Source organism: Botryllus schlosseri, chromosome 14 (assembly GCF_051294905.1).
Source record: "Botryllus schlosseri isolate E-star chromosome 14, Bs_hap1, whole genome shotgun sequence".
NCBI lineage: Eukaryota > Metazoa > Chordata > Ascidiacea > Stolidobranchia > Styelidae > Botryllus > Botryllus schlosseri.
Genome location: NC_137249.1, coordinates 24,145,027 through 24,170,281, shown reverse-complemented (window position 1 = coordinate 24,170,281; position 25,255 = coordinate 24,145,027). Strand labels below are relative to the sequence as shown.

The 25,255-nt window shown below is 41.6% G+C and overlaps 1 protein-coding gene, 1 long non-coding RNA gene and 1 pseudogene across 9 annotated transcripts in view; all 3 read left to right on the top strand.

Annotated features, from left to right (window-relative positions):
• Positions 1-25,255, top strand: part of LOC145456548 (trans-1,2-dihydrobenzene-1,2-diol dehydrogenase pseudogene) — a 355,453-nt pseudogene that overhangs the window by 81,625 nt on the left and 248,573 nt on the right. The gene's annotated exons all lie outside the window — the stretch shown is intronic.
• LOC145456561 (uncharacterized) overlaps positions 5,679-25,255 on the top strand; it is a 390,319-nt gene continuing 370,742 nt past the window's right edge. Inside the window, exon 1 of the long non-coding RNA XR_013920644.1 lies at positions 5,679-6,263. This is a non-coding gene — a long non-coding RNA (uncharacterized LOC145456561). The remainder of the gene's footprint in view (positions 6,264-25,255) is intronic.
• LOC145455558 (uncharacterized) lies at positions 21,315-23,927 on the top strand. Its single transcript, XM_080333545.1, has 3 exons — positions 21,315-23,257; positions 23,325-23,399; positions 23,478-23,927. The coding sequence occupies exons 1-3, from the start codon at positions 23,218-23,220 to the stop codon at positions 23,825-23,827; spliced, it is 465 nt and encodes a 154-aa protein (XP_080189671.1). The 5' UTR covers positions 21,315-23,217; the 3' UTR covers positions 23,828-23,927.

Here is a 25,255-nt window from a genome sequence, read left to right as displayed (position 1 = left end):
AAGACAGCGACCACGCTCGCTAGATGTGCAAATCCCAAGCAATATACAGGGAAGCGAGGTATTCCAAGCTGTGTTGGCTTATGAGCCGCTCAAGCCTCTGCTGAATAAAATAGACTCTATGTACCAAATAGGTTTCGAAACTTTCAATATAACAGTAAATAACACACCGGATGCGCAGACAATCAAAAACAACATACTCTCGGCGTGCCAAGATGGCATACCAACAGCCAAAGGCACCCTGAGAGTCAAAGATGCAAGTGAACCTTTAAAATAATAAACATCCGCGCTGTTCCAACAGAAGCGACGGACTCAGAAATCGCGATACTTTTAGCCCTCTACCAGTGCGGCAAAGTTATCAACGTAGTGAGAGTCAACCACAGCAAAACACAATACCACAAGGGGTATAGAAAAGTACTCATCGCCAACTACGAACCAGGCAGGATTCCGCAATACCTAAAGACACGCGGCTTCAACTGCAAGGTTTTTCTCCTACCGGGAGAACAAACTGTGGAAATATGCAACAAATGCCTACAGCATGGGCACATTGCAAGGAATTGTGAAAACGAAATCAAGTGCCTCCACTGTCAGCAAACAGGCCACAAAAGCATGGCTTGCCCGCAGCTGAGGGAAAGCTACCCTACGATTGCAGAGCAACGAAACAACATCACAGTAGAAGCTGAAATACACAACACTCTTGAACAAAGTAACGTACAAATGCATGAAGAACAACAAGAAGAAAAAACACACGAAAGTGATGACAATGACAATGATACATAATAAACACACCCGAAGAAGAGAACAAAGAAGAACAAAACAATGACATCAGCGAAGGAGAAACCGAAGAACACACTTCAGGTAACCTCCAAATACATGAGACACCGGAAAGTGACGGATATAAAACCCCACACTCGGCAGGAGACTCACTATATGGGAAGATATTTCCCAGCACACAATTAGGGACAGTACGCAGATACCAACGCCAACTTCGCCACCGTTACAATCAAGGCGAAAAGCGTTGTCCAACCCCGCACCATACAGAGTGAGCGCAGACGACCTAAAAAATCTGCAAGCGTCTCCTATCAAACGAACAAGGAGCAACAGCTCAGAGCAAAACCTCAAAGCCAAAATAAACAAAAACAGGCCATCAATTCCGCCGAAACCCGCAAGTAAGCTACGCAGGAAAGGCGCGGCAGAACAGGACCTGAAAAACCTTTTCAAATCTTGAAATTCGGCGTCCCACCAACGTCCATAGTGTCTATAAACATCAACGGAATGCAAGCGCACTGGAACAGCCTGCAAACTTTTTTATAAAAACAAAAAGAGCCGACATCGTATGCGTTCAAGAGACGCACGAAGTCAAAAAGCACCAGCTCACAACCTGGGCAGCAAAACAAGGCTACAAGCTGTTTCTCAATGCGCTTGACAAAGATGATAAATGGAAACCACAAGACGAACAAGGGCCCAAACATTATTATCAGGGAACAGCAATCCTAGTTGGAGAACGGTGGCTCCCTGACAACCCCAAAGTACAACACGAGATCATCACAACGCACCGCGCTCAGCTATTAACCATTCAGTTAGAGCACGAGGAGTCGGCAATTACCAACGTATATGCCCCATCATCAGGTAGGCAGGAAAAAGTAGACTTCTACAAGGAATTGACGAACAAGCTAAAGAACCAACCAACACGCACGAACACACTCAATCATCCTGGGTGATTTTAACATCGTCACAAAAGCGATAGACGTTGAACGCGCAGATGCTTACACCGAAAGTCCAGCATCCACCGTTTGGAAACAGTACATAAAAGTACACAACGTCGTAGATATTTACCGATGGAATTTTCTAAACACAAAGATATACACGTCATACTCTCCTAAAGGCAAGCGAAGAATAGATCGAATCTACATAGGGAAAGACTTAGTGGGTGATGTAAAGAACATAGCCTACCACATCAACCCAATCTCGGACCACACACATCATGTAAAACTGTACCTAAAACGAAAACACATGGAAAAATGAGGAAAAGGTAACTGGAAAAATAACACAGCTCACCTAAACCAGCAGGACTACAGAGCCCTCATACGAAACGAAATCACACTGTTCGAACTAGAGAAACCATTTTATCCCAATACAGGACAATGGTAGGACGCCTTAAAGAACAAAATTAGAATAGCGTCAATTCAATACGGCATAGAGAAAAAACAAACAACGCAAGAAACAAACCAAAGAAAGAAACTACTACAGAACCCACACATAACAAATGAGATGAGAGATAAGCTAACTAGGGAACTGAAAATCCTGGAAAAGGCTAAGATAGACTTCCTGATGAACTCGGAATATAAGAACAACATGGAAGATCAAGAGAAACCAACAAAACAGTTTTACGACAAACTGAGAGTAAAACAAAAGCAAAAGAGTATCACGGAGCTCACCGATAACAACAACGAGCAAATACGTGGGAAAAATAATATCCTTACGCACGCACGTAAATACTATCATAAACTTTAAGGCATCGCGCACAGCGCACCTAAAGAAAGCATTAACAACTTGGTCAAGGAGCTCGAAAAACAAATCCCTCTGGAACAACAAAAACTTCAAGACCAAGTAATAACCGAGGAAAAAATAAAAGCAGCATTAAGCTCACAGAAGACATCTACGACACCAGGACCAGATGGCCTCTCACCGGCATTTTACACAGCCTTCTTTGAAACTCTTGAGAAAAGTCTCTCAGAAATTTACAATAGTGCACTATGTTTCACCAATACACCAGAAACCTGGGGCGAATCACAAGTGATATTAATCCCCAAAAAAGGAGACACGAAACGCCTAGATAACTGGCGCCCTATATCATTATCCAACTGCGACTATAAAATTATGGCAAAAATCCTGGCCAACAGGATCAAAGAAGCAATGCCGCACATAATAGGACAATCACAAAAATGTTCAGTCCCGGGGCGCCAGATATCTGACGTCCTAAGAAACGTAGCCGCAGCTAAAGACCTGGCACAACAGAGAGAACACCTCTACTGATGGCACAACAGAGAGGAACACCTCTACTGATAAGTAATTTCGATCAGAAAAGGGCCTTTGACATATTGTCACAAGAGACCCTCTTCGCTATCATGAACCACCTCAAGTTTGGAAAGAAGACCACCGACTTGATAAAACATGTGTACCAAAACTCGACCAGCAAAATTGTAATAAACGGGGCAATGACCGAAAAAATCAACATCAAAGGGGCATCCGACAAGGATGCCCGCTGAGCACATACTTATATGTCTTAGCCGCAGAACCCCTAGCTGAAAAGATCCGGAAAAAAAACTCATTGATGGAATCAAACTCGGCAACAAAACCACAAAAATTCAACAATACGCGGATGACGTGACAATTCTCACTACCAACTACGAATCCGTGAAACAAGCCATAACAGAATTTGAAAAACTAAAACAAACCACAGGCCAAGAACTAAAGTTGAACAAAACCGAAATCCTACAAATAAATCCACCAAGAGACGACAACATATACAAAAATTTGACAAGCCTAAAAAAACCCACCATTAAGGTGCTGGGTCAGCAGATTGGAGAAAATCAAAACCACCTAAACTGGGACAAGGTGTTACAAAGGGTCAGTGGCGGGTGGTGGGGCAAGGGCCGCAAGCGACTTGTTATCAATATGACGTCACAGTAGCGTTTTTCAACGTTCATGATGGTCACATGAATTTCCCGTGAACAATGATTTTTAACGTAGGTGCCGCGAGAGGTGTGCCGGTGGCGTGACTTGAAGTGCGGTAACAAATGTTTTATTCATTGTTTTTTATTCAATTGAATATTTTACAAAATGTACGCGAACTAAGAATCGTTCCCATGTTTCGTCAGACTGAATAGATAGAAATTCAGCGTCAACAATCTCGGTAAACAAATGCTGTAGATAGATGTGATATATCGAATCAAGCACATCATTTTGAATAGTCTTTGAGGTACCCTTAGCTACTGTCGCGGTGTCGAGATGTTCGCGCAAAATGCTATCCATGGAAGCCGTGTATTTAATTAGATCCAAATATACCCCCCTATTGAGAGAGCATTCCTTCTCATCGTGGCCTCGAAGGATTCATGAACTCCAATAAATTTAATAGCATCAATCACCCGAGAGAGAACATGCCTATTCTTATCTACAAGCTCATCGTTCTTGCAGACTGATACGCGATAACTTTCATTGAGCTGCGACATTACATTTACTCTGCCAAACAATTTATATTTAACTGCACTAGCCATGTGCACTTGGGATTTTTGGTGCACTTTCAGACGCTCTGACAAATGCTTTAGATCGCGATAACCAATTTTGTTCCAACAAGAGCGACTGCTTCCGGTACCGGCACTGTCGAATAAAAGACAGTAAAAGCATTTTATCCTCGCTATAAGTAAGCCATTCATTTCTATCGAAATGCGCTGAAGAAAAGGCACGAGTGCGTTTTCCTCCGGCGTACGATTGGATCAATGGGCAATTTCTAGGCTGATACGGACCTAGTCGCTTTACCTCTAATTTTTGCTCTAAAGGCAGCTGGCTAAACGGCGTACGGAGCAAAGATTCAACACGATTCATGTTCGCACTTGACCTGACTACTTATCTGCAGAAATGGAAATGACTATAAATCGAGAGATTGCGTATGCCTTACTGGAAAGGTCAACGAGTTCGGACACATACGCAATTGTTATCTCATAGATTGGACAAGGAAATGTCATACTGAATCCAAAACATCATTCTGAAGAACTATGGATAGCAGCCTCGGAAATTCGGTCCCGGTACAGCTTGGGAGATTTTGACCTTGAGGCTGGAGATTGTCACACGACACATACGGCGACACGACACACACGGCTTACGGACTATAGTGTCTACTGTCTATATGTCTGCTGCAAATTCGCCTTCGGAAAATATATTACCGAATAAATACGTGGATGAAAGCCGTAACATTGGTACACTGTTACATGAAATCATCGAGAAGTAGCCTCATGACCGTTTTCGGTATGGTACACTGTCAAAATTAATACGAATTGATCAACGCCGAATTTTGCGTAAAATTTACTGAGAAATAGGCTGATCAAGCGATAAGCTGTTAGTCGCCATCGAAAACGAAACAGCTATCGCGCTTGACAGGGGTTGTAATTGTGAGCAAATGGCCCGAAGGCCACCATTCCACGGTGAAATTGACATTGGAGAATATAAAATGAAACTAAATATTTGAATGCAAACAGAGGATGTTAGTAAACTGTTTCATGATATCATCACCTATCTCAGTATGGAACACTTTTGCTTTGGCGTGAAATCCGCAATGCGTTAGGTAGGCCAAGTGTCAGATCAGCGCACATCTCTACCATACTCGAACTTGATAACGAAATTGATGCCCCAATCAATTGAGTGCCAACCTTGAGACTTGGCACAGCGTTCGATACTAAAATCAAGACATACCGTGTAAAAGCTCATGACGGATCTAGCTAAGGAGCATCGTTAAAATTAATGGAGGACAATACCGGCTTTGCGTGAAATATGTTTGCGATACATGACGGATCAGCACACACTCGACTTTGGAAACGGAATTACTACCCTAAACTTTAAGTAGAAACCCTGAAACTTAGGACAGTGTTAAAATACCACCATCACGACATGACATACCAAGTTTCAAGAATTATCATGGTGTGAAACTATAGATAACTAACCTACGGATAGATAGCCAACAGCCGTCGTCACGCTTGCTTGCTCGGAGGAAAATACTGCTCAGCAATCTGAACTCAACGTAATTGCCAATCCCATAGCTGACGACCCGAGCGCTCAAATTTAACAAAGTTGATCTTATTAGAAAGCTACTGTGGCACTGATTCCGAAAATATACATTAAACTTTCGTCAAGGCAAAAGAACCAGCCCGAAATAGCGTTCAAAGTCTGAAAATCGGCATTGTTCCAGACAATCGTATGGACGCACCACAATGACCATAACAATAACCCTTGCGTGTCCTCGATTGTTCAGAACAATGCCAATTTTCAGACTTTGAGGTGTATTTCGAGGCGGTTCCATTGCCCCGATCTGATTTGAATGTATATTTTCGGAATCAGTGCGACAGTAGCGTTCAAATAAGATCAACTTTATTCAATTTGAGCGCTCGGGTCGTCAGCTATGGGATTGGCAATTACGTTGAGTTCAGATTGCTGAGCAGTATTTTCCTCCGAGCAAGCAAGCGTGACGACGGCTGTTGGCTATCTATCCGTAGGTTAGTTATCTATAGTGAAACACCATCAAAATCGACCTATACCAGCAAAGGTCGACTCAACGTATATCACGGTATCCGAGTTCAGATATAGATACGATTGTTACATCACACCTTAGGGGCGACAGGCATATATGCCTGGTTGCTCGGCCATTTTACGAATAGGAGAGAGTATATCACCGTTTCTTGATTGTGCGCGGCTTTGAGAGAATAGATGGTGAAAGCTTGTTATGAGCGCTACCGGGGCAAGCCCCGGCTAGGCATTCATTAAGCGAAAACACAGAAGAGAATTCGATTTTCGCAGAGACTTCTCTATGTATGGGCATGGGCATTTGCAAGCGAAAGCACAAGAAGAACGCGGGTTTCGCTGTGATCTCGGTATATATTGAGCGCTGTGCGTCTATAAATGGTTAAATTGTTATTGAACAGAATTTTAGGTGGGGCAATGCCCCAGTTGCCCTATAGGACGAGCCGCCACTGCAAAGGGTACACCAATCGTGCGCCGATGATAACAAAAGAAACCTGACATGGTACGGAATAAAGACGGTTATTAACACTATAATCGCCCAAAAAATGCTTTACCAGGCGAAAACCTGCCCCCCACACAAGAACATCATTGCACATGACCGTAAGTAGTAGTGGATTTATGGAACTATATTGTTTAGGGAAGACAATAGCACGGTATGTTGTCAGCACAGTTCATGCAGTACATGCAATTTCGTTATGAGTGTAGAGTGAATTGGGAATGTTTGGAATAGGTGGGTCCGGAAACAACTTTACATACGATTTAGGACATAGGAACCGCTCACGGAAGGACAAAAGGCAGCCTCCGTTATTCAACCTATGTTTACGTGGGATCAGTGTTAGTGATGCTACTTTTTACTCAGGTATCTCGGATACGCCCGCTATGCAGAGTTAGTAAGTACGAAAAGCCGCACAAGGTCACAATGCTACTTGTGTTCTGCACCCGTTGACACTACTTACCTAACGCCTCGTTGCAGGAAAGTGCAAATGCACTACACTGCTGAATTAGTGCACATCTTGTTGCACTCAGAGGACAAACTTGCCTCAATTAATTAATCATTTAATCCAGTGGTTCTCAACCTTTTTGACCTCGCGGCACCCTTTGGAAATGAAAAATAGTTCGCGGCACACCATCACAGTGGTTCTGAACTTTTTGGGCTTACGGCACCAGCAAACTACCAGAATACTTATTAGCACGCAGTAGTAACGCCGACTAATGTGACAACCTCTGCAGTCAATCTAGAATCTTTATGTGCCCCTTTTTTAAATAAACTAAAAGTAATCTTTTGTAGGTAAAGCGGCCATCATATAGTCGTGTTAGAAAGTCGTCGTTTTCCTCGGGCCAGAATATCGTTCCTTCGTGAATACAACAAACAAGGCGCATTCAGACGAAAGTCAAAAGGGGTCATTTAGATATAGGCCTACAACTTCGGGCTGCCATAGACTCGATTTCAATAGATTTGTTTGACAATAAATATGCCTATTGCCGGATTGGGTCGAAGAGGTAAAGCACGATCGCCGCTAACGAATACGGAGGCGTTGAGGTGCAGGCTATACCAGGCTATACAATGCTTTTTCAGGCAGATCGTGTAGCACGCTTGAGGATAGCCATTCCTCAATAGGTCTACTGGCAGACACCAGTCCAACTATACTTCCAACAACAAACCAAGATTATAAACTAAGCGGCGAAGCGAAGATGTTTGTTACCTGATAACTAATTACTATGTCGCGGGCCAGTTTGAAAGGGATGGACTATTCGGCGCCGGGACATATTATTATCGAAAGCTTTGACCAGGCCTAGGTTTCACAGCCGACGGTCTTTCTGTGAGCGCAAACGGTGGAGGACACTCTGTCTCGTAATCGTAAATGCAGTTCGGCTCAATTCGATGCCTTGAATCCCTAGTGTTTGCTTAACTTCGGGCGGGAATAGGAATTTGGTAAAATGGGTGATGAAGATTGTTCTTGTAGCATTGGAGAACTGACAGGAAAGGGAACAGGATGTCGAGAAGACACTTCAAGCCATACACACAATTCGGATTGTTCAGTGAAGATGACAGAGAAAAGGTTTTACACAGGTCAGGGCTACTTGAACAAAAAGAGTAAGTGATAAGCATCTGTGTACACCATAAAAGAGCTTTTCTCGAGCATTATGAAAATAATCAGGTATACTGTTGCGATCCTTTCAGTAAGCACAGAAAACCAGTGAAAAGAAGTCTCCGTACCATCAGCTTGAAAACTGTCGGAGAGGTAATGGTGAAAAACTTGATTATCATTCCGGGAAAGGAGCTTTGCGCAAATTGTCGGAACGCAGTGAACAGTCGTTGTAAGCTTGAAATTCCGTATTCCAGATCTGCCCAACCCGAACCCGAGGTAATCAGTACCGGTACTGACAGTGGGGATAGTAATTGCTCAGGTGAAATATTTGGATATCAGGTGGATAAAACATAGACTTTAATAGGAGAGAGCCCACTTAAGCTTCACGGTTTGAAGGACAGAACGAAATCCGAGTACAAGAAACGAAAGCTTTCCTCAATTGGTGGTTATTATGCCAAAAAGATGTCAGTTGCCCTTCAACCTCCTGAGCATGAAGTAGACAATGAAGAGGACTTGGAAGTCTGGGATGATGATCAAAGTCTTAAGGACTACAATATTTTACTTGCAAAAATCAAAAACAAGGTCAATGAGGAGACCATAGCGTATTCAGAAAAAATTCAGTTGCTAACATGCGCACCTCAATCGTGGTCCAAAGCTGCGGTAGCAAAATACTTTGAAGTGCCGTATTACAGAGTCACAAAAGCACGCAAAATCGAAAAAGCATCAGGAATATTCAGCAAACCATCCGTGACAAAAGGAAAAGGCCTGAGCTCTGATACAAAGCAGTTGGTAATTAAATTTTACTCAGATGACGAGAACACAAGAATCATGCCTGGATCTCGAGATAAAGTGAGCATCTCCCGCAATGTACACGAGCAAAAGAGGTTGCTTTTGTGTACCATCAGGAAACTCTACCAACTATTCAAAAGTCAGTATCCTGGGGAAAAAGTAGGATTCTCTACTTTCGCTAGATTGAGGCCGAAATGGTGCGTGTTGGCGGGCTCTGCGGGTACACATCCCGTGTGTGTATGTACAATCCATCAGAATGTAATATTAATGTTGAAGTCTGGTCACATAGAAAGAACCTACAAAGAATTAATTGCCATGATATCATGTGACGCAGAAAACAAGGATTGTATGCTGCAAAGATGTCAAAACTGCCCAAATGAAGATACTGTTAGAGAATACCTAAGTAGTCAGTTTCAAAATACATATGATGACATCAGTTTCAATCAGTGGGTCACTACGGATAGAACCGATATGATTACCCGAGTACTTGCCATCGATGAATTTGTAAATTTGTTCATCGAACAACTAATTAAACTCAAGCCACATTCATTCATCACGAAACAGCAATCAAGTTACCTCAAATATCGAAAGCAATCATTGGACGAAGGCAATGTGATTTGCCTTATGGATTTTAGCGAAAATTATTCCTTTCATGTACAGGATGAAGCCCAAGGATACCATTGGACTCATAAAAATTGCACCATTCACCCGGTGGTATGCTATTACAAAGCAGGCGATACGTTATCACACTCAAGCCTGTGTTTTTATCCAAGGATTTAACACATGATGTAGCAATGGTATTTGAAATCCAAAAGAAAACCGTTGAATTTCTTAAAAGAATATTACCAAAGTTGAACAAAATCGAATATTTTACTGATGGCTGTGCAGCACAGTATAAGAACTTCTTAAACCTATGTAACCATGAAGCAGATTTTGGCGTCCCTGCTGATTGGTCATTTTTTGCAACAAGTCATGGCAAATCGCCATGCGATGGCATTGGAGGTACTATTAAAAGGCTGACAACGTTGGAAAGCCGACCGTATCAAAATCAAATATTGAACTTGACAGACATGCTGGCATTCTGCGTAGAAGCCATCCCAATAATTCACTTTGATGAAATAACGGAGGAGTGCGTATAAGGAGCAAGACAAAACCTGGCACAGCGGTTCACACATGCCACAACCATCAAAGGTACAAGGAGTTTTCATTATTTCCAGCCAATTTCTCAAACGAAAATCGCCGCTAAGCGAATAAGCTTTGATGGAAGCTATGCCTACATAACTGGCATTCTACAGCCTGGCCGTAGCAGTCAACCCTCTGCCGTGTCTTTAAGAGAAGGTGGATATGCAGCTGCAGCCTATGACAACCACTGGTATATTGGTCTGGTCATGAAAAACGATATCCAAGACGGTGATGTTCAGCTAAAATTTATGAGTCCAAAAGGCCCGTCCACGACTTTCAGGTTTCCTGAACAGGATGATGTTTGCTGGATCCCTCATAACCACATCCTCTGTTGTATTGAGGCACCAACTTTGCAAAGAACTCAGAGGCGATATAGGATTTCATTCAATAGCAATGAAAAAATTACTGTCGCATGGCAAGAGTTTGAAGCAGTGTTGGGATCAAGTCACTACCTTCGAGTCACGAGTCATCTCGAGTCAAGTCAATCGATTTTCAAAGGTGACTCGAGTCAAGTCAAGTCACTCGTTTTTTGGAGGTGACTCGAGTCAAGTCGAGTCAAGTCAAGTCAAGTCAAGTCAAGTCACGAGTCAAGTCACGATTCAAGTCAAATTGAATTTTCGGAGTATGAATGATCATACAAAGTCATTACATTTTGCCAACTGGGTGAAGGACAGGTTAATCGGCCTTTTATCTTGAGTCAAATACCGAATGTCTAGTTAAATCAGGGATGGGCAAACTACGGCCAGCGACACCGTTCTGTGCGGCCCGCGAGAGTCTAAAGAAACTTTTTTCAAATATTGATAAAATGCGTACTAAAAATCGAATTAATGCAGGGACTTGATTGACTTTTTGTGAGTATATTTCACCATGATAATTCTAATACAGTGGTTCTCAAACTGGTGGGCGCGTCCCCCTTGAGGGCGTGAAAGCATCTAAAAGGGGGTGCGAAGCTGAGCTCAACTGAAAATTTTATTCGCGCTTTGCGCGATTTACATCCAATTCAAAGTTATTGCTCCGTATTTAGTCTGAATTAAATATTTAAAAATCTCTCATCCCCGGTCGTAACCTTCCATGCCATCAAACTACCCGTTAGGTTTGCTAGCATCCTGGTGGCGTTTTGTGATATGACGATAAGGGGGCGCAAAACATTTCACCATCATAGGGATGGGGGGCGTGTCTTAAAAAGCTTGAGAACCACTGATCTAAGGTAAATACCTAATATCACAGCGGGTTGCTGCAACGAGATTGACATAATTGGGATAACGAGTGGGATTTCAGATTGAAATAATTAAAAACGGAGTGGACAATCTGAAATCCCACTCGTTATCCCAATTATGTCAATCTCGTTGCAGCTAACCGCTGTGATATTAGGTATTTACCTTAGATCAGTGGTTCTCAAGCTTTTTAAGACACGCCCCCCATCCCTATGATGGTGAAATGTTGAAATAATTAAAAAATAATAAATATTAATTAATAATAAATAATTAAAAACGGAGTGGACAGTGTTGTGCTCATTAAAAGAATTCGGGCGTGTTTTAGGTAGATTCGTTGTCTGTATGGATAGAATTGGGGTATTTATATTTTTATCTATACATCGTAGAAGCGTGTTTGAAGCTAAAATGGTTATTGGTTATGATGCTGTCAGCATTGTGTGTCCTGGAACTGAACCAAAAGTGGAATTAGTAAATCTATGCAAAGATCGCTGTCACAGATTTAAATTTCAATCCGGTTCTAAGAATCGGGCAAACCGACTTTCATCTCTATAGTTTTAACAAGTTGGTTATTGAGGTCGACCAGCCTATGAAATCTCGCCACTATATGTTTCTGCCGCGTATACGATATCATCAAAGTAATGTTTGGCTTGTTTTAAATGAGCCCATATATTATCTCCATGGCCTCACTATATAATCAAATATCAATATCGCGTTTTGGTTTATAATCTCAATTTTATATAGTGCGGCCCACGAATGGATTCAGATGCTGAATGCGGCCCGCGAGCTCAAAAGTTTGCCCACCCCTGAGTTAAATACACGTGCAAAAAGGTGTTGTATCGCTCACGCACACGAAGAATTGCTAATAAAATACGTGAGTAACTGTATAGCTACATGCTACAGTCTGTTATTCGGTTATTATCAGCCAATATAAAGGATCGAACAGGAAGCCTCGAGAAGTTGAACAAATTGATGTGGTACAATACACTACCCATATGTACACATCCATGAGAATATAAATCCATAAACTATATATTCGTTCGATTTAAATCATACAAGAGTGTTGGCAAAGGTGAGTACTGCGCAATGTAAGCACTGAGCCGTCTAAGAAACAAAGATGCGTTTCTATTAGACTAATCGAGTGCTACTATACGACAACGCAAGCTGTGATCATTTCGTTTGTGGTAAATTAATTTGTGATATAACAATGAAGGATCAGTTTAAAAGTACAATCAGTGAATGACTGGTTGCTCTCACAAGTGACAACGGCGTATCGCGAACAACCCAAACATACATAACATAGGGTGATTTAATCGACACCGTTTACTTAATGACTTGAAATTGACTCGTGAAATTTACTTCGAGTCACGAGTCAATCCACATTTCTGAAGCGCCGAGTCAAGTCAAGTCATTTTTGCAGAGTGATTCGAGTCAAGTCATACGAAAAAGTTGACTCGAGTCATCCCAACACTGGTTTGAAGAAATACAACCCAATTAATGTACCAATGTACCGTGACTCTGTGTTTCATTTTTGTTATTTTTCATCAATTTGTTCAATAAAAATTGCAATAATAATCAGTGTGATTCGGCTGTGATGCTAGTGAGCTTTCACTCAAATAATGTAACTTCTAGATTCAGAGAAGGTAAGCCCTAGTGGCGGGCGATATACAATCGTTATTGCCGCGCATATTCCGGAGGTATGAATATCCATACACAAATACAGTGTACTCTTGAGACTGCAATTCCCCTACTTTCCAGTCAAAAAACCAAAATGAAATAGCTATAAACACGTTATCCTTGAAGCCAGCTTTCACATGAAACCATACTTGCTTGAATATTTCTATAAGGTTTTGAGCAATTCATGTTCTAAATTGTGTTACGCTTGACCGATTTCAAACCATCGATCAAGTATCACCTCAATTTAAGCTTTAAGACTACACTGCATGGCATTTGATCATCTACGCGTGTACCAAATTTAAGAAGATATGGAAATGTGGTGGTTCCAACTTTTGTTGTCCAGGTTGGGAATGGCCCAAAAGCACAATTCTGAAAAAATATAAGAAGGACATCACGGCAGTGTTCCAACACGGCCTAAAAACAAACACCATAACATTCAGAGAAAATGAAGAATACGAAACTAGATAAAGTAATGCAAGAGACACAAGGCAAAATATGCACGGAAAGTATAGCAGCAACACTGCACTTTCCCAGAAACGGGCAGTGCCAGATGAGGTGTCAAATGACGACCTCAAAAGCTTCCTAGACTGCTCACAGGGGCACTAACATCTACAACGCAAACCGCCGTGTAACTGTCAAGGATCACACTGAAGGAAAATTACCGAGAGTGATAAAAATTGGCTGCCTAAGCTGCAGAGTGTTGCCCCCTCCGCCAAAAGTTGACTGGTGTAAGGGATGCCTGTAAAACGATCACAGAGAGGAATACTGTATGCAACTACTGCAAGAAGGAAGGACACAGATATAGTGTATGCCCGGAGAAAGCGGCGGAATTCCCATCGCTGAACAGAGCGGGTAACACAGAAATCGAGAAAAATGAAGAAAAAAAAAAACAGAAGCGAGAAACAAGAATAACTATAAGCCAACATCCCAAAGTGGGATTGATGAGAAGCCCCGACTTCAAGCAAAGGAAGTGCCGTAGAGGGCTACAGGAGAAAAAAAAAATGATGAGTTGCCGAGCGACAAAATGTTAGGAGATCTAGTGGCAGAAACCACAGAGGAAAGAACTGAGGCAGACCAAGAAGATACCAGAAACAGCGAGTTCTTAACAGAACTCCAAATACTGGGCCTCAATACTGGGCCTCATAACAGAAGAGGACGAAATAGAAATAGAATCAGACGATGAAATCGACTCGGAGGGGAAAAATAATGACCAGTCCAGCGAGGACGAAACGGAAATCGGCCGATACTCTGAAAAAGAGAAGGCAATGATAACCAGTAAATGGAACACCCCTTCCAAACTAGGGAAGAAGAAGAGAAATAAGAATAAGAAAAAGCCGAAATACGGAACAGCAAATAAGAACCTGTTCCACAAAAACAAGGAAGCGAATAACTAGATCTAGGCCAACACAAAATAAAAAATCAATTTCAACTTCAAGGACTCTTCCAAATTCAAACTCCACATGCCTCGCTTAATATTAACGGGATAGAATGTCATAGCAAAAAAACTAGAAAGAACTATCATACGAGGAAAATATGATATAATAAACATACAAGAAGCGCATAAAACAAATCTGAAGAAATTGGAACACATGGCAGCGAAATACAACTACAAAACTCACATCAACACATTAGACAAAACGCCAAAATGGCAAGACAAAGTAATTCTATCTAGGAACGGTGACACTCCGTAACACCAACTAAAATAGAACTAGAACATGGTGGCGAGATAGCGCAGTGGTATAATCCGCGGCTGCAACACCAATGGGTGCGGGTTCGAGTCCGACCGAGGTCGACTTCCGAATTCCGATACCTAAGTGTTGGAGGTTTACCTAGGCTCCTCCTCGTCACCTCATCCGTGTACGCGGTGTCTTACAAAAGCCTAGAGGTGGGGCGTGCTATAAGTCGGCAGTTACGGAAAATGAAAAAGAATATCGGCCTGGTGTAAATGACCATAGTAGTCGACAAACACCATGAATACCCCAAAAACAACAACAACAGAACTAGAACAGACATATACGATCCAAAACGACATTATTATCCCACATAGAGCACAGCTGTTAACACTAGAACTTCGCTCGGACCAGACGTCTGCATTTCACATCTGGCATATCTATGCCCCAGAGACAATAGGGAAAGCCCAAACAACTTTCTTTAAAAGGCTAACTGAAGCACTGACCAAAAATAATAAAACCTATACGGTCATATGCGGAGACATGAACGTGGTCACTGATATAAAAGATGTAAAAACTTCAGATTGAATCCGGCTGGGAAAATATGGATCAGGCACATTAGGATGATCAATGTGTGTATGTGATGATCAATTTTTGACGCAGCACAGACTATTGAAGCTGCCATCAAATACTCAAAAGACAAGAACTTACCCCTCCTGATCACGTCGTTTGATCAGAAAAAAGCCTTCGACAAAGTCAACCATGCCTTCCTGGGAAAAATCCTAGGGAAGCTAAACATGGTTGACAATTTTACAAATTAAAATCCAAAAAACAAGAGAAGCTTCGAGCAGAGTAGAAACGGAAAGCTCACGGAGGAAATATCCATCAACAACGGGATTAGACAAGGATGTGCCCTTTAAGCATGCCTTTATACGCCCTGTGTGCAGATCCGCTTATAAGGAAAATCGAGAATAGCAAAGATATCAAAGGCCTAAAACTGGGGCAACTAGAACTAAAGACCCAAATGTATGAAGATGACATCACGGTCTTCACTACAGATAGGAAATCCCTAGAATCGACCCTCGATATCCTAAAGCAGTTTGAAATGGCGACAGGCCAGAAAATTAACAAAAAGAAAACAGAAATACTAAGTACCAACAACAAATCGAATTTAGAATTATTAGGCTCGGAATACGAATGCTGGAATAACAAACAAGTAAAAATATTAGGATATCGATTTGGCAAAAATGACATACTAGACAGTTGACAAGATAAAGAAAATACTAAACAACTACAGAGGAAGACACCTGTCTTGGATGGGGAAGACAAATGTCTTAAAAAGCCTTGCGTGTGCCCAGATCGCATACACTGCAAGAGTGAAAAAGATACCCCGAGAAATTCAAAAGCAGATCGAAGGTATATTCTTCAGATATCTATACCTGCCAGAAAGAATAGAAACGATCAAAAGAACAACTTTGATTAAAAAAAAGACAGAAGGAGGACTGAAAATACCCTACGTGACAACCTTGTCTGAAGCTTTCCAGATCATTAATTATAAGGAAATGGCAAACCAAGACCATTCGACAGAAATTTGGCACTACATAAAGATGTATTACCTTGGAACTAAAATTAGAAAAATAAATGCTGAGCTCTATACCAACGACATGCCACACAAGTTCAAATTAGAGAAGAACCTGGCAGACCACGTAGAGCTAATCAAAAAAATGAAACTAGACAAGAGAAGATTGGCAAAATCTCACATTCTGGCAAAATCTCACATTCAAGGAATTATAACAAATTGAACTCATTTCACGAAACCAAACAAACCAGAAAACATTGGGATAGGCTCACCCTCGAGAAGTCGCGGATGAACCTTATATTAAAAAAAAGAAACGAAAAAACGTAACCTACTGAAAATTAAAAATGGAAAAATGGAAACCCACAAATGCAGACTGTGTCGTAAAGAAGATGACACATCCAACATGTGTTTGGTAAATGCAAATTCACACAAGACATATTGGAAAAACTAGAAATAATATTCAGCATCAGACTCAGGGAGCCGAAGCTTATACTGCAACATCAAGGCACGGCGAGCGAAACCACCATAGCCCTAATCTCGATCTTCAAAAAAGTCATTCTAAAATATAAATGGTACCTAGACATTGAAGACAAAACAACCGAAAACGACGAAGAAGAAAAACCAAATTTGATTCGAAACATCCTACGAAAGACGGCGACACGTATAAGAAAAACACCAAATTGGAAACATCTTGACACCTTGAAAAAATTCGAAGAAAAGGCGGAAGAACCCCTATCATAAAAAGGGGGAAACAGCCACCGAAAATACAAGTACGAACGACGAGGAAGAACGCGGATGACGGACACACGACGACGAAGGGATGCTGACGAACGGCGGACGGACGACGATGATGATGACGACGACGCTGACGAAACGTGGAAAAGAAACTGAAATGAATATGATGTATGGGTATGAATGCGAGTGTGAATGTCATTTTGTGTTTGAAACTTTACCGAATGAATGTTGCGAATGAGAAATGCGATTTGATAGACTAATTTACTAATTTGCCATTTTCTTGTATTGAAATTCTATTTGAATTAAATTTGGGATGACCGTCGTCATCCCCCCCCCCCCCCAAAAAAAAATATGCATCGACCGAGTGCGCTCGGTATTTTTCAACTGTCATGTGAAATACCCTACGCTACGGGTAAAAACGTCAGGGTTGATTCCCGGCTACGACACATTTTCCTATATTTTCTCTTTCGGCCGGCCTTCCGCCATAATTTATTGCTCTAAAATGTCGATACAAATAAATTCAATCTGTATACCGTAGTTTGCGATTCCGCCGTGTCGACAGCATCCACCGGCGGGACTGATTTACGCGACACTGCGATCAGGAGACGTGTTACAGACTCTTCTTGACAGCGTAACTGACATCGCCAAAGATGTGTATAAAAAAAAAGATAGCATCGACCAGAGAGGCGCTGATCGGCGCGAAACCCTCGTCGTACAACCGGTACTTCCAATCACTTCCACACCTAGAAGTATGGCCATCAGGCCTTCATGCTCCGACCCGGGATCTGTGTCAGCTTGACTGGCCAGTATCCCAGTCACAAGTATGGTGGCGGCGGGACAAGCCTCCGCAGACGCCCCCAGCCAAAGCCTGCTTGTGACAGCCGTTTGAACCCCTTAACCAGACGCAACTAAGAAGGGAAAGTAAAATGGTAGCAAACACCGAGATGGGTGCTTTTGTGTACTTGAGACACAAAAGGGCCCTATAACGGCGCTTGTGACTTTGCACTATGTGTAAAACATAGTCAGTCACAAGCGTAACAGGGTGGAGGTTTACTGCGGTTCCTCCAGGTTACCCTTAAAAAAATAAGATAGCATCTCTTGCTGTGGCAGGTGTCTTCCAGACATGGGGTAATCGCGATTAGTAATCGTAATCGATTACGACGATTACAGCATTTTCAAGTAATCGTAATCGACTGCTTCCAATATCTAATCGATTTCTTTGTGAAAGAACGATTACTTTTTATTTTTGCAAGGACTATGACATAAACTGAACATTCGTGAACAAGCAAGAGATATTATACCAGGCTCGTGACAGCACAAACGTCTGATTTTCAAACGCCACAGCTCATTATTACGTCAGAAACAGCTTGTTAGCTTTGCGCGTCATTGCGTAAGAAGTATCCATCCACACTAAATAGATATTCGATGTACGTACGTCGTTCATTAGTGTCATTGTAAGAACACCCGCCGTGCTGTATATCATGTTATCAACACGTTCCACACAAAACTAGCTTGCAGCAGTATAATTTATCTCCGCTCTGCCTAGTTTCAAATAGTAACTTATGGTTGATGCTTGGTTATGCTTATGCTTAGTTGAACGCAATTTGACCGTAGCTGCTTGGCGAGCAATAGGCCTATCTATAGTACGTACGTACACCGGACAAAGATTTGAAATTTTGTACTCGTCAAATAAAACATTGCGATTTCCACAACGAAGCAGTAAAAATCAACAGCTGGTGATATATATATATCAAAACCGAGCCGTGTTTGCCGTTTCTCGTAACAGCCGCTTGCAGTACAATATCTGTATTAAGTTGAAGGCAGAATATTATGTTCGCTTCGTCTTATTCTCATGTGACTCTACTTGAAAGGGCGCCAACCGGTATTTCACAATTCTTTACTCAACATTAGGGCCTGCCGCCATGGCCATGAGCTTATATATCTTGATGCTTATATATCATGTTAGCATGGGTTGTAGCTGGAATCAGGACCAAAACAGCAAGTCGTCCCCTATAGGGTAGTAATCGCAAGTTGAAGACTGAATTTCGTCGAAAATTGCATTATATTACTTTTGCTTTTAATCCTCTCTCAGCACCCGATGGTCAGATCCTGTAGAGTTTGTTTGTTTGAGGTTATCTTGGTGTTTGTCGACTACAACGGTCAGTTACACCAGGCCAATTCTCTGCATTTTTGATTCCGTATCTGCCGAATTGTAGCACGGCCCACTTCTAGGCTTATTGTAAGACACCGCTTACGCGGATGAGGCGGCGACGAGAAGCCTAGATAAACCTCCAACACTTAGAAAGGAATTCTGAAGTCGACCTCGGTCGGACTCGAACCCGCAACCCAATGGCATTGTAGCCGTGGATTATACCACTGCGCCATCTCGACACACAATTACCTACATGTAGAGCTGGGGGCACGTAATTCATAATTATAACCTCTGGTATTTTGTTATAATTACTTTAGTGTATGTTGTTAATTCGTGAGGTATATAATTTGTTTTATAATCAAACGATATTGTAGTGGCTCAAGCGTAGCAGACTAGAAGAAAAACTTTCGTGAGACGCACAAACAAATTGTCATGTCTTTATATGTGAATGTATGTGTAGCAACTCAAGTTGTAAATTACCATGGTCAGTGGCCACATTAACTACGATAGGACATGAAGACATTTTCATCACGGGGAAAAAGCATTCATTCCGTCAATGCGGCCGTTCAACTTAACAATCAAGTCAAATGATCCATTGGTTTGATGGTCAGATAGCGTTGTAAAACGTGTTGGAACACCACCTGCACCTAATTAAGTCTGATGATGAGCAGACTTAAATTTGAGTGACGATCCAAACGGATTTGAGTGTGAACATACTTTTTGACGTGAGTTCAGTAACGAAATCGTTGCTGAGTAGGGAATCGCTACTCGACAGCAAAGGAATTGGTCTCCACCCTTGATTATAAACTCCAGATTCTAAGCCAAGCAAGTGTAATTTTTTAATATCAATTTTTTTGTTTGTTCTAAATTGATTTTATAATATTTTGGTTGGATTTTCCAACGTCAATGGGAGCCGCAAGTAGGCTAGCTCGGAGCCGCGGTTGGGAATCACTGATCTAGAGATTTTCAAGTTATTTAGATCTCTCGAAAATACTTTATAACTTATGTTGCTTTACGAAATACTTTGGGAGTCCCCTTCGAGCTCACTCCCCACCCTATTGGGAAATTTGGGGTGCGGCAATTATGGCCCTGGCTAGAATGCAATTCACTGGGCGCGATAAATTGAACTCTATAAAATTCGGTAATGGGTACATTATGACGTAACCAACAATCCATATATTGTCTTCCAACATAGATTCCAAGATGCAAAATAAATGTAATCGTGAGTAATCGTGATTACTTTTCCAATGTAGTCGTAATCGTAATCGACTACTTCCTGATTTTGCTGTAATCGTAATCGTAATCGCGTCATTCAGAAGTTATCTAAATCGCAATCGATTACAATCATGAAGTAATCACCCCATGTCTGGTGCCTTCTAGATTGTTTCTCAGAGTTAACACTAGTTGCGGTTTTGCCGCTGTGGCAAACGTTGCTTTACAAATAAAACTTAGACAGGACGTGATTTTTATCGGCCCAAAGTTTTTTTGGTGGTAAGACTTACCTAGGTTCCCTCTTTAACACGGGAGGTGAAATATAGAACTGTGACATAAATTCGATTCTGATAAAACTATTGGGGTATATGACTGTAAAGAGACTGGTCTACCCGGTTCTTTTAACGGTATTTCACTTACAAGTTTGTGCGTAGCCTCCACAGACTTGCGGCGGTGCAGCTTTTCGATTCCAACATAGTGTGATAAGCGTAGGCTGAAGTACTGCCTGCGGCTTCGTCCAACAACCAGCGGGAACCACCTGAAATAAAAAGTATACAGTTTGATAACACAACTAAAACTAGAACAAGTATATATACAAAACAGCAGAGCAGCAGCTATTCGCCAAAGATTGCCGCAACGCATATATATACAAATGCCGTTTGCAGAAATTACCGGCACACAACAACGATTGTGAGTGCTGAAACAACGCTGTATTTAGGGAATAAACTAAGGGTGGAGACCAAAAGTTCCGCTAAGCGGCTGTTGGGCGCTTAGCGCGTTATTTTAGACTTACCGGTGACCAAAAGTGTGATTTTGTTAAATCTGCGACCGCTAAACCTCAGATCCTTAAACCGCCTACCCTCGCTGGTTTAACTGTTAAGCCGCTCATTTATCGCAGAATGCGGCACAAGCTCACCTGATCATTTTGTAATTTAAACTGAACGTGTGTGACGTGACAGATACGAGATCGTATTGCGTTGTTATTGTTGTTGTTTCTGGTACGGCCGCTGGGCCGCAGGTGATCTACACTTCAGGAGTCCCGCAGTACTTTCATTTTCTTCAAGTCGACTTTGTTATCATTCTGATACAGTAGGCTATCGCACCATCATCCTACGTAGTAGTAGCCGATCATGTATAACAGTTCGACTTGACTATTTTTCAACTCAGGAAGTATATTATATAGGTAGTTGACAGACATGGACGTACTTGAGCTTTTGGATGAATTATGCGAGGAGAGTAGACCACAACGCTGTTACCTGGTAGATTTGAAGAATCCACTCAAAAAATATTTATTCAGATTCGGAGCAAGATCGATTTAGATTTTGCAAGAAATCAACCTTGGATATTTTAACAGTAATTGAAAGCGATTTAGAACTGAACCAGCACAAGCATGCTGTGCCAAAATTACAGCAGCTACTACTGACATTGCGATTCTATGCAACAGGTCACTTCCAACGTACAGATGGCGACTTGATGGGTGTAAGCCGCCAAACCGCAGGACGGATAGTACACAGGATTTCGAGGTGTATTGCAAGACAGAAATGTCAATTCAGCAAATTCCCTGTCAATTTAGATCGAACAAAGGCAGATTTCTATAAAAGCAGTCAGTTTCCATCGGTAATTGGTTGCATAGATTGTACTCATATACCCATAGTTTCCCCAGGAGGAGAATCAGCCGAGGTTTATCGTAATCGCAAAGGTTGGTTTTCGATAAATGTTCAGGCAGTCTGTGATGCGAGTAGGTCATTTACGAATGTTGTTTGTCGGTGGCCTGGAAGTTGTCACGACAGTCGCATTTTTGAAAATTCAATAATTCGGGACCAATTGGAAGAAGGATTGCATGATGGGTTGCTTTTGGGAGATGGAGGGTATGCATTGCGACGGCATCTGATGACTCCAGTGTGTGCACCAGCCACAGAAAAAGAGCGGCGTTACAATTATGCTCATGCAAAGACAAGATCGAGGATCGAGCAAAGCTTTGGGATTTCGAAGCAGAGATTTCGCTCCCTCCGTACACCTTTACGCATGGCACTGGAGAATTCACACGCAGCTATTGTCGCAATCTTCTGCCTACACAACTTTGCCATCGCAACACGCCAACGTCTGGATGATGATGATGATGAGTACTTGGAGGATTTGGTCGAAGCAACAGCTCTACCCCCTTCAACCGCTACAACGTTAGGCAGAACTGTTCGAAATCAAATTCTGCAAGAGTACTTTTGAATTACATGTACATGTACAATGTACATATTCTTTATTTGTACTAGGCTATAGCTTTCAGTTCAGTTCAGTTCTGAAGTTATCAATGTTTATTATGCATTTTCAGCAGTTATTTAGATACGACAGGAGAGATGAATAGGAACAGATCTATTAATTACACCCGGAGCGAGAGACAATTGTTGATCGAGTTAATGAAAAAATATAGGGAGTTGGAATGTAAGAAGACAGACAGAGAGAGTCAACAAAAAAAATGCAAAGCATGGGCAGAATTAACTGTAGACTTTAATGCGATGGGCCGAGAGTGTCCTCGTACCACAAGAACTTGCAATCCTTGTGGAAAAACATGTAGACTAAAGCAAAACAAGATAATGCATCAAGGAAACGCGAGCTTAGAAAAACAGGGGGAGGTCTTATGGATTTTGAACCAGATCCATTAAGCAGTGAAGTTGAAGGTATATGTAAAAAAATGTCAGGGATATCCTGAAACTTCCGTGTTTAAAGTAAAAAAAAATATTTCAGCATTAATACCGCAGCAGATATCATGTCCTACGAATGAATACGACGACGATAATGATACATTCGTCGATGTTTCATGTGAGTATAGTTTCATGGCTATATTGGAAATGTTAAGTAAAGGCCTTGTCATTAACTCATTATTCCATTCGTTTACAGTTCAATTGCTTTCCGATGGCCCATTGAATCAAACTGGGCAAATTTCGGATAGTTTTCTTGGTGTGAGCCGGACCAGTGAGCCCGGTACTTCAGGCCACACTACCGCAGGCTCTATCTGTCAAACAGCAGATTGGTTCGGTTCAGAGGCTGCGATAACTGATGATCGTCCCACACACTCGCGGAGGGGAACAACGATGAAACAAAAAATATTACAGAGCCAGTTTGCAAACCTCCAGCAAGAAAATAAACTGAGGGAAGAAGAGAGATTGCGTCAAGTTGAACTCCATCGAATACAGATGGAGTATTATAGGTTTAAAATTGATGTAATGAAGAAGCAGTTGGAGAAATGAATTTTCTAGCTAAATAGTTTGTCTGTTGATCATATTATTTTACTGTTGTTAATTTTGAGTTGTTCTTGAATTTGATTAAATTGCATCGATCGACCAATGACAGAGTATTGCTTTCTCTTTGCGTCGTCAACACGAATATAAGGTAAGAGGGAAATATCTCGTCGCATCAGCTAGTCGGAAATACCATAGACCTGTAGACCACAATCCTGTATCAGCATGAATATGAGGCAAATACCCCCTCTATCCTGAAGAAACGGTGATGAGACTAGGCTGCACATATTCATATATTATTGGTTCAAAACACTGCAAGAACATGATATGGTGTAAAGTTAGAGGGAGTGGCAACACTGCTGGTGGCAACTACTTGGTTATCAAACAGCAATGAAGCAAATCAATCCAAGTTAAAGGACATGTTCCAGCCAGTCCATGTTCGTGCAGGCGATATCGATCGTATTTTTTCATACAAAAACAAACAGTGGTATAGTTGAGATGTTCTGGTAAAACGGCGTTGCAGGATGACGTATTTCAAGCAGTTCGCGAGCGCGTGGATTCATGAGTCAGCACATTTGTTTAATTTTCAGGTTCCGCTAAACCAGTCACAGTCATTAACATTGGTCACCGTTTAGCTAAGAATATCAGACTGATTTACGTGAGCGTGTTTTCGGCGTTCAGCGTCTGTTTCAAGGTAAAACTTTTGGTCTCCACCCTAAAAGTCTTATCAGAAACAGCACAAATCAGTGCCATTAAGGAAACGATATTACGATAAATCAGCCGCCGCTGGTCAGTAATAGCGGCAAATAACAGCACCGGTACTGCAATTTTGAAAATTCGGGATTCTTCGACAAAAAGGTGTCAATAGTTAGCTTGGCAAATAACTAAGACATATCAAGTATAATATCAATAAAAAGATCCTTTTCTGGACAACTACAGCCAAAACACCGAAAATATAGTGATTATCAACGGCGAGTCTGAATCCATTGTCTCAACCTGACGCGACAATCGGAAAGCTAGATTTACATGGTTTCGATAGTGAAATAAGACAATCAGCGAGCCTGCACGCCAGAGCCTCCGTCAAAGGCTGCAGGCAAAGGAGAATTGCTGTATAAAGCGAAATAAAGCGGTATTAGACCGATTGCGAAGGTTCAAAAGAGCTGTGTACTCAGAATAAAAAGAGAGCTGTGTGCTCGCGACAAAATCTGTGTGAAAAAAATAGAGAATGTATCAGACAATAACGCACGACAAGAGACCGAGGTCTATTGACCAGACTTGGACAACTAGATAATTCTAGTTGTATAATTTCACTAAATTAGAGCGAAATGAAGTAATCTAATTCTAATCTAATTTGTGAAATGCTTCTATGTCCAATTCTAATTCTAATCTAATTTGTGAAATGGTCCTATGTTCTAATTTTAGTTCTAATCTAATTTA